This window comes from Leptosomus discolor, chromosome 3 (genome assembly GCF_034619465.1).
Source record: "Leptosomus discolor isolate bLepDis1 chromosome 3, bLepDis1.hap2, whole genome shotgun sequence".
Lineage (NCBI taxonomy): Eukaryota > Metazoa > Chordata > Aves > Leptosomiformes > Leptosomidae > Leptosomus > Leptosomus discolor.
The window spans coordinates 23,877,793-23,888,987 of record NC_141393.1 but is presented as its reverse complement, the minus strand read 5'-3'; the positions used below and the strand labels follow the sequence as shown (position 1 = coordinate 23,888,987).

At 34.8% G+C, this 11,195-nt stretch overlaps 1 protein-coding gene across 1 annotated transcript in view; it reads right to left on the bottom strand.

Moving 5' to 3' along the window:
- Positions 1 to 1,961: 1,961 nt before the first annotated feature.
- CEP128 (centrosomal protein 128) overlaps positions 1,962 to 11,195 on the bottom strand; it is a 134,811-nt gene continuing 125,577 nt past the window's right edge. Inside the window, exons 22-24 of the mRNA XM_086463075.1 lie at positions 9,419 to 9,532; positions 5,216 to 5,324; positions 1,962 to 2,068 (exon numbers count right to left, since the gene is read on the bottom strand). Coding sequence (XP_086319201.1) covers positions 1,962 to 2,068; positions 5,216 to 5,324; positions 9,419 to 9,532 — 330 coding nt within the window. The remainder of the gene's footprint in view (positions 2,069 to 5,215; positions 5,325 to 9,418; positions 9,533 to 11,195) is intronic.

Here is an 11,195-nt window from a genome sequence, read left to right as displayed (position 1 = left end):
AATTTACCTCAAAAATCATTTCAATGTCAGTAAAGAGGGTTGGGAATACCTTTATCCATCAGCAATCCATGCATCAGACCTCATTACAACATGAGGTGTTTTGAGATAATGACTCACTGTTTTATAATATATTTAAAAATGACCTTTCTGTACTTTTAGCTGTAATTTGTACATAACAGTCTGCAAGCTGGTGACATTTTATTTTGCAATTTTTTAATGTTTCACCAGACAAACCAGCTATAATATTTTAAACACCATATTTCCAGCTGTGCTCTGATCTAATTAAAAAAATAGATTACAAATGTTGGATACACTTAAAGTAAGTTTAGTTTATGGTAACTGGCTTGAGCTAAACACTGCTTCATGACATCCACACTCTTCCTAGACCATGACACAAACAGGTTTCATTTGTCCTGTCTTCTCCAGAATACAAGTTTATTTGTTTACGGTTTTGTCTTGGCCCTGTCATTGCTGTTGAGATCAGAAGAGACAGATGCGCTGCTTTGCTTTCTTGACCTTCTGAAGGAGCAGCTGTGCCAGAAGGCTGCAAAAGCCAATGCCAGCACTACAATGTATAGCATTATACACATACAAAAGGTAAAGAAAACTTTTTTTTTAATTTTAAGTCATTTCAGTGGATAGACAATGAAAGGAAAATGAATTCAGTATTTTTCTCATTTCCTTGTCTGATTTTGATTCTCTCAGCAAGTAGTTCTGTTTGAAACAGACTGAATACAAGAGGATTGTCAAGTAAGTGCACTGTCCAGAGAACCCACTGGGACTGCAGAACACTTCTTCAGAAAATTTAAAGAAAAAAAGGTTTTTTTCAGATGGCACATAATGACCAGCAAATTATGTCTGAGACACTTACAATACCAAAAAAAAAGACAGTGTTTCAGAGAAGCAGGCTTTCTAAATATGAAAGAAGCCTACAAAACAAAATGGTTTCAATGGTGTTCATGTTGCTACAGTACTCTAATAGATTTGGCAAATTTTTCAAGGCATGTTAGTAGTGATTCATTCAGAAGTCCTAGAGGTGGGAATAAAACCAGGACCATCAGACAAACACTTGCTGTGATGTGCTGTTTGAGACCACAGTAACACAGAACTGTAACCAATTTGTTTAGAATACAGATATCCTAACAAATATAACTGCAATATTGTATTCCATAACATTTTAAAATCAATATGATGTGACTCTTCTAATAGAGAACAAAATAGAATAAATAAATGATCATTAAACCCTGCTATTAAAATTTTCACATAGCAGTGCCCTTCAACATGCTTAATATAGATGGGTGAGATTCAGGTGCTGTTAAGTGCCTTACCAGAGGTTATCTGATAAAACTGTTCTGGTCAGAAGAATAATTCTAAACAGCTTATAACAGATATATGCTCAACCTCAAATCATGATACAAATTTCCACTGATTTTAAGGAAGTTTGGTTTGTTTAATATTTCTCACTTCTTTCTTAAATGATCGTTGCAAACTGAAGAACTTAAAATCACAAATGTGTCTGCACAACACTTTATAATGACTCTCACAAAAAATATTAGGACAAAGGTAATTTCTGATATTTTTTCGTTATTAATAATGTTATAAAAAACCAAATGTCGGAGTAATTCTTTACAGGGGTAAATAAGCTCATAGCAAAGATTAATGTTGCAGGTCTTCCATTTCATAGTATTTCAGGAATACAATAAATTTAGTTTAGGAGGACTGCAGAAACCAATACAAGAGAATAACTTAATCCCAGAAAACCTTTGGTGTACAAATTACATAAATTATCACAAGAGTTCATTAGACTTGCTCTCGGTGCTCTTTCATTTAAGTGTTTGGCAATAGCTGAATGATTAAGGGTCCATTGCTCTTATAGCAGAAGGAATTATTACTGTTCAAAACCAAAAAAGAGTGGAATGGAATTTACCACAGAGGAAGCTGGTGTGTTTTTGTAACATGCCCTACTGCTTCCCTCTTTCTGCTTGCAGCTTCATTTCACTGACAGCAACGTTAATGGAATCTTCCTTGGTGGCACTTGCATCAAAAGGAACCATTCTTTTCATAAGTGCTAGAAATAAGTCAGACAAAAAAAAAGTAATTAAACACCTTCAGAGAAACACATACATTTTGCTGACTGACCATCACTGTTTATATGAAACATATATTTTATTACACAATACTGTAATTTACACAGCAAGTGATATGGCATTAATAAATACTCAATATTCATAATGCTATGAATTGAGAAACTGACTTATTTTTCTAGAGAAACAGATTTTAACGCTACACAATAGAGGCACGGCTGAGACCTTTCTTATACAAAAGAAATGTAAACTGCATTTTTTTTAACTTGATAACTCTACTAACATTTATTTTCCATCTAATTTTCCAGCATTTTTGTTTAAATAATACAAACCAAACCACTCTGAAAATTTCCTAAGGAATATCTTTACCAATAGCATGGACTAAAGTCAACACATGACACTGAACAGGTATTCACAGGATGCCACACTGAGTATATATGCACCAGGATGCACATATAATGCTTATTTCTAAATACATTATATTGCATCAAAATTTAGATAATATGAATTGACAGAACATCTTATGATAAAGTGCTGGGAGAAAAAAATCCAAATACCCAAACATCTAGCAATTATTTAACAAAAGCCAGAAATTAAGGAAAGGAAAGTGGGTATCAACTTACACAACATACCCTTCTTCTAATGGCCTTCCCTATATCATAAGGGTGTAAGAAAAGTGGTCCTTCCTGATTGTTTGTAATAAATATCCAGAGCGCAATTTTTTAATTGTCCAGTAAAATTGTAGCAGTATATAACCAAAAGTTATTCAATAGGGAGTAAGTCTTCATAGTTTGATTAGGAGTGAGATGTCTTCACTTTCAGAAGGAGAATGAAATCACCATGTTGGGCATGAGTAAAGCAGTGAGTTATCAATTTTCAGCATAAAGTTTTCAGTATTGGTCCAAAACTATGCTACCGCATGCTATTTCAATGGTACCTCCTGTGGACAGTATTCAAAGTAAAGTGACAAATCATAAAGAAAATTCATTGCTAAACTAAACCAATTTGCATTTTTCAAAGTGATGATGTCAAACTTCCAATCATTCCACATTCTTATCCTTGAGCAGCCTTAGCAGGTTTTATTCCAGAAAACAGCATCACGATGTTACGATGTCTTTTTACTTTTAATTAAGTTACTTATTTATAAATGTCAATGCAAATTATCTTAAGAAATTAGGAAAAAGTATACATAGAGGTATAAAGACAGACATCAGCATACATTGCAGGAGTTAATTGTTATGACAATAAAATCAAAGTTCAGGACAACTTGTTTTTATTCAACCATGATAGAATTCCTACTATATACCACATTGATACAAGAGTGTTGTGTATCACCAGAGCTAAAGGGTCACAGAAGACTGTGATTCCAGCTACAGAAGTTGGGAAAACTGGTGGCTGGTTCTCTTCTCCTTAAAGTCAGTTTATGAAGCCCTGGAACATAAATTCCCAACAATAGAAAGCTTGAAAGCCATATGGCTTCTGGGAAACCATCCATGTTAAAACCTTGAAGTGATGAACTGTACAAAGAGAAAGGCAGGACCCAATTCACAAAGTTAATGCAAAGCATGTGTAAGTTCAGGGACCTTTGTAATACAAAATTTAAGAATAATACAGTGGCCATGAAAAACAATTTCTGAGGATTGTTCTTTAGATAACAACTGGTAGTGATTCTTGAGACCAACAGTTTTGGTCTGATAATAATACAGACTGAAAACCATGCTTAATGAATACTTCCTTGTATAAATTATTTTCTCTTCCTTTCTAGGAAAATGGGTATAGAAACAAAATCTCATTCCCACAGCATTTTTATAATAGTTTGTTATGGAAAAGATGTTATAATTGTAGAAATTATACCAGAAACATGAAGACCAGACATAAAACGGAATGTTAATGTTAATTACTTTTCCTTTTAACTGCCTGCTGCATTGGCAACTTTTTACTAAATATACATGTGGAAGCATATTGTTGTTCCCTTATTTATTCTTTCATATTCTTTGTCCCTCTTTCTTCAACCAATTTTAAACTGAAATCCCAGGATCCCCTTTGCAGATAAATTAAATTATATTAAACATGTCTGCTCTCTTCCCTAGTGCTCTCTACAAGTCATAAGAAACCCACATTGGGAAGAGGGCTTCTAGTATCACTTATTGCCTCTATAATCTGTAAATTTTCATGAATTTAAGAGAGATACAGTGGGGAAATATTAAACTACAAAGGGTTGCAAACTGCTCCAAAAGGTAAACTACAGCAAAATGTCCATTATTCTTTTTCTGAAGAAGTAATCTCATCAGATCAGCTGAGGACCTACTGGTGAGTAGTAACGTACTGCAGCACTCATTCTAAGCAGCAAAGGTTTGAAAGTTCAATGAAGTCTAAAATAGGACTTTCCATTATATAGAAAGCAATTTACTGAATAGGTTCCCAGCACACAAACTTGCTATTTTGAAAAGAAATGGAAGGTGATACCCTTCTGAAGAAAAGTATTCTGATATCCACATGCTGGTATGCTCAAAAAAAACCCCTTAAAAACCTTTTTTTTTTTTTTTTTTTAAAGTTAGTTTTGACACTCATGCAAAAGTATGCCTGTACCAGATAAAGATCTAATATATCCTATGTTCCTAGATATATCAGAGATGCCATGACTTTGCACGACCACAAGTTGTATATGCACTAGGGGACAGAAAGAATAGTTAAAAACAACTACGGAAGTAGAAGCAGAATTAGGGAATTCAACTTTCACTGTTAAACTGCTACACAAGCATGAGATCAACTGGTACAAATGAAAGATCTGGGAAAGATTCCTTGGCTGAGGATGTGTCTTTGGTCCCTAAAAAGATAAACAGCTTACACAGGTATGATTCTTCATGCAGAGGTTCAGAATCCAAGTGTAGCCTTTTTTTATTTGGCATAGGTTCGGATGATGAACAGAATATATTGTATGTCCCAGTTAAAAAAGCCAAACAGCTATCAATGGGATATAATGAAGTACTTTAAAGCTAAAACACAGGAGGACTCTTAAGACAGTTCTAGCATTTTTTTGTCAAAAAGAGTGTCTTACTCTCTTCAAGTAAAACAGCTTTAAAAGAGGAAAATACAGTACTTGCAGAACTTTTCTGTGAAACAATACTTACAACCTGAATCTGAGAGCAGTGAGCTGGACAAAAAGCTGTTCTGAGTTCGCCAGCTAGAAGAGGGAGCAGCCACTTCTATATCAGAAATTTCAGCATCCATTTTCACATCCTATGGCAGCCAAATGAAAATAGTTTCTATCTGTTAATATTAAGCAGCTGTGAACTTCAACAAAAAACCATACAGTAGCACACATACAGGTAGATGCCGTGATTTCACACATGGTGGGAAATACTGATTTGAATTCTCAGTATTGCAGTTAGGTTCACATTAATTTGCTTATGAATTGCATGCCCATTTCATCACTACAAAATCTCCGCAAAAAACTGGTTTGCCTTGAGAAAAACATTGGGAGCATTGCAACTTTTTTCACTCTAGTAAGTTGTAAAAGTGCTATCTTTGTTTACATCACATCCACAGATCAGGACAATGCATAGCACCAAGACAGACATCAGTGAATGATGAATTCCTCATCAATGAATGGTCCACATGAATTCACTGAAGTTCCACAAGTAATAATAAAAAGTAAATCTATTTTCCCTGCCATTGAGGAAACTCAAATTTCATTGATTTGTCATATCAAAATACCTGAAGTTGCTTTTCCATTTTTTTGTTAAAACATTAAATAAGGTCTGAAGTACAATGTTACTATTTATGGCTAGACCCATACAGCACAGCTTTTTGGTGAGTGAAGTCATTTGGTCTATAAGCTAAAAAAAAAAAAAAAAATAATTTTTAAAAGGCCATTTAAATAAAAGTCTCTGTAAATCTTTATTAGCACTGCAGAAGTTGTCCCCAGTTTAAATACCTCCCAAAATAAGATTAAAAGCTTGGCTTGGTATCCAAATTACTCAGTTTCTTGAAATGAGAAGAGATAATAATGCACAAATGCATCAATTCATAAACCACTCAATTTTGCTACTGAATTCTTATCACAAACAGCCTCAGAGAATTTTGTTAAAACGTCTTGCAATTTATCGTTCATGCTGATACTAAGATTTGAAAACTAAACAGGAAACAAAATAAAATTCAACATTAGTTTAGAGATACAATGAGCTTTTGTCCAACCACTAAAGAGGGATTTACTCCTATTAAGACTAATGGGAATTATACATATTAATCCCCTTATGTGCTGATGAGAGACTTAATACCTAAACTGTACATAGCACAATAACAACTTTTAAAGGGAAAAAAAAAAGGTTTTGTCTTTTCATTCTGCTTCCAAAAATGCTATCTTAGAACAGAGCTTTTTAAAGGAGCAAGGTGCTTCTACCAGCATCTGCAATACAAAATGACGTTCTCTTTACAGAAATTTTAACTTACAGAATGTGCCTTTTCTCATGTGCTTCATTTACAATTACATCTGTATGCTGTGTTTGACTAGTTGTCAAATAACTTGGTCAGGGAAATAATTTGTGTCAGGGAAACTGTCCTAAAATACATGCATCTATTCATCATAACATTTATCTTCAGTTTTCCTCCAGCTTTCTCTTTTGATTTTGCTTTAGTTGCTATTCTCTATTATTTATTTTATTTTTATACATTATATTTACCTTCTTTTCCCCAAATTCTTCTTTATCTACTATCACTCAGCCCTTTCCCAGTTGAAAAATTGTGATTGTTGTACTTGATGGTATTCTGCCAGTCTCTGGCCTCCTTTATTACTGGAAATCTTACATTTCAACACATACAAACAGTAATTGTGATTTTCTTGGGCTTCTAAGCAACAGGTATTTTACAGACATTTGACAAGACCACAGAGGAGTGGGAAGAATAAGTGGGTACAAATGAAATCATAAGAAAGGAAGAAAAATAACTATTTTTAGGGGAACATTCAACTTTTGTTTCATTTTTACTCCTTAAAATGAAAGGAAGCTATGACAAGTGATGTAGATAATGCCTGGCTGAGATTAAGGTTGGCAAGCAAGCAGAAAGAAGTGTATTACAAGAAAGGCTAGAAAGAAGACCATAACAGATGAGAAAGATTAATTCCAAAAGTATTTTTATCCAAAATGGTCAACGTAAAAATTTTACAGGAATTCCCTTTTTTAAAGCACACTTTTTTTTATCATCTACCAAATATCTGTCTACTTTGTATAGCAGAAGCACTACATTGTGTGCAGAGCATGAATCAAAACTATCAGAAAGAATAAACTTTGATATCCTCAAGCCTACACTCTTGCACCGATCAATTTTAGAGACTCCCAAATGACAAACAGTAAAATAAAAAAAATTAAATGCATTTGACTTAGTTCCAAGGGAGGGTAAGAAAGGCAAGCATTAAAAAGGGTTTTTTTAGACTAAGCCAGCCTGATCACCGAAATCAGATTAGCATCCGTCTGTTACTTGGTTTTGAACATTCTGTTCTATTTCTAACAGCCGTGACAGCAAAGAGTACTGTGTGTCATGCAAAAACCCAATTAGGCCTGACTAAATGGAAGCCATTAAATGCTCCCTGTTGTCTAAGGAAAGAGGAAATATTGTTTTGGAATCAGCTTTATACTGGATTCTGAATATAGACTTCAAATCATGAAAGCTCAGTGAGCTCAGTCAGCTTAATGCAATATTATATTCTACTGTCAGCTGACTGCATTCCACTTAGCTTTTCAATGTTCTCCAAATTTCAATGGCTGCTGAGTTAGTAACTCTTGTGTGAAGGCAAGAGAAATTCAAGAAACTGAAGATTATTATTAGCACTAGACTGAATCCACCCTGTTTCTTCCTTTCAATTCTCTCTTCAGAAGAGTAAGATGGCTTTTTCAAGTAGTTTAATACCTTCTTCTTACAACAGCAACTTACTAAGCTAAAATACTCTCTATTTATTTTACCTTTTCCACTTTTTAAAAGACCTACTGGTAAGTACGTCCTCAGTTTATAGAAGTAAGACTGCTATGGAGGAGGTGGGGAACACAAACAGCTTAAAGTTTTTTGATACATGGTGTGTGATCCTTGATTTTGAGCTCAACTGCTCAGAGACACCGGTAAGATTCATTGCCAAAGAATCTTGATTTGATTGTGACAAGTAGCAGAAATACTACAATGATTCTTCTGTTCTTATCACTTATTTCAACTACGTCCATAAGAAATTGTAGTTCCATCGAAGTAAGCTGCTATCACAATGACACGCTGTGAGAAATTATATGACAATGAGCAAGCTAATACGAAGAGAAAGAAAGCATGTTAACAATTGGAAAGGTGAACTAATTACAGGCAACGTTTCTAGAAAAGAGCACTGGATTTATATTGCAGGGAGTTAGGAAATGATGCTTATTAGCCCTGCCATCAGTCCACTGAGTGACCTTTAGCAAATCACTTCCTCTGCCTGGATTTCATTTGTGTATGAAATAGATATCATACATTATCTTTCGTAAAGAATTGTCCTGGTTTGGCTGTGATAGAATCACAGCCCAGCCATGCTAGGCAGGCTATTAGCAGTTTCAAATCAGCCAGGGGAGTTGTAGCCCATACCAGAATGTCATGGTCATTATAAAGGGGGAAGGTTTGCTGAGAAAGGCGAGCTCCTGTGGGGTTCCTCTTATTCCTCCTCTGGCTTCTCCTGAGGACTGCTCACCTGTTGGTTGTGACTGCTGCATAGTCATTTGGCTGAGTATAACTTTGTATACCTTTGTTGGTATTGTTTTTTCATTAAATCTGTTTTCACTTCAACCCACAGGTCTTCTCTCCTCTCCTTTTCCCAATTCCCCTCCCTGGCTGGTGAGGATTCATCACGTGACAGAGCAACTGTTACAGTTTAGCCCCGGGTACAGGCTAAATGTAGACAAGAATGCAAAAATCAGCCACTGAAAAATCACTATACATGATCTATAAATTAATCATCCTTTTAGTGGAGTAAACAGGTTTCTATATTTATCTTTTATATGAAAGTACAAGGGAAAATTGAACAATCCAATCAAAAAATTGCTATAGATGGCAATTTGACAAAGCAGGTAAACACTTCAGGGTAGTAAGACACAGTAAGACACTTTTCCGTGAAATTTTAAAGATCTTTGGAAAGTATCCCTGGCACTTTACAACAGACAACACTTCTGTCATTAACTTTTACATCAGCCATAGTAGCAACATAAAACAGAAACAGTCCTGTGTGACTTCAGTCTGCGTTTGTACTAGGAGTCAATATACATCAAATAAGATTACGTTGCTGATTGAAAGTAATCACAAAACAAAAGTGGAGTATGCACACATACCTGGAATTGTTGAACTCTCTGTTTTGAATCTTCCAGCTGTTGCTGTAGAGCACTCACTATTTCTTTATACTTCGTATACCTTTCCTCAATCATCTCCCTTCGGCAATGCAGCTCCTAGAAATGCAGTGAAAGATCTAAATGGTTTTGTAATGTGAAAAGCAGTTAATAAATGTTGGCTGGCTATTTTAAACACAGGTATCACCAAGGATTTTCAATACAGCAAGAATGAATTAATGACTATTTCAGAGGCTGAAATACAGGAGCTGTATGAAAGCATAATGTTCTGTACAGAAAAAGTGTTAAAATCAAAATAGGTTAAAATGTGAGCAGCCTCATCCCTAACTGGTGAATGATTTCTTGTAACTCTTTCCAAAATTCAGTAATATCATAGCTTCTAACAAAGAAATTCCATAACAGTGAAAAATTAATTACAATGCTGGAGAAACAAGCACTTGAAGAAAAAAAAGTGTTTTAAGGATATGGACTAAACTGTATTTTCAAATAAGAAAATGTAACACTTCTCACTGAACTAGCTAATGATTCACTGGAATGAATACAATGACCACACAACTTGTGAGGCTTTATCAAAGGTTTACCTTCTCTTTCCTTTCTTTCCTTCTCCCTTCCCATGAAAACACCGAGGGAAGAACTTGCTAGCAGAGGAAAGCAATGAATGGCTTTGAAATACTTCATTCATGCATATCACTTGAGTGTAAAATATGCTAACGTACAGAAAATCCAATGTATTATTTTCAAATTAAAAAAAAAAAAAGAATAAAACTCCAAACTGACATTGTTCTCACAATGAGGTGAGCTTAGCTCTCTTGAATAATAAATTATTTATTAAACAATACACAGTTGTTGGTAGAGACTCACCTTAAGAAACCATTCTTTAAAAAACTAAGCATCAGGGAGAAAGACAGAGCTCAAACTAAACCAAAGAATTTGGGATCCAATCTCAAGAATGCTGGCTAGGTGATAACTGCAGCAAACCAGAAGATGACAATGTCGTTTCATAGAAATGTAAAGCAAGAGTGCACAAGTATGAAGGAGATTGTAGAAACCCTGCATTCAAGCTTCTGCTTTGCCTAGCTGAGTGCAGAAATTTTTCCTTTAGCAGCACAGAACCATTGGCAACAGAAGGCAAATGTCAACCTCTGTCAGAGCAAAAAGCTCTTCTGGGGATACCTGGAATGTGAAATTAAAACTATACATCTCAACAGTATTTTTCTTAAAATAACTCAAACATTTCAATCAGCATTTCTGGTCCTAACTCTGTTGATGATGACAGCAATAAAATAGTGTACAATTACTAACACATGACCTTGTGTAAGAACACTTAGAATAAACAATGTCCCAAATAAGTATGTTTTGAAATGTTTAAGACTACCTCAGGATGAGAAATTCTATACAGAAAAAAAAAAAAAAAAGCAAATCATTATGCATTTGTCGATCTGTGCTTTAATACGGATTTAAAACTTAACTTAAATCGTGCAATGAGGTTTCAAATTCCCTTTTAGTGAACCACCAAATTCATGTATAGAAAGTAATAATAATACAGCGGCTTAGCCACCCGGCCTGAAGATCTAATTTGAAGGTTATCACTCCTGACAGTACTCCAACGCTACTGTCAATAGGTCTCACTGTGTCCAAACACACACACCTTGATTTGACAGCGATGCTGGGAAAATACGTGACAATTATTGGCATTATGTCAAAACAAAACAAAGCTGTAAAGCTCACCTATTTTCAGTCATTACTTTCAATATTGAAATAA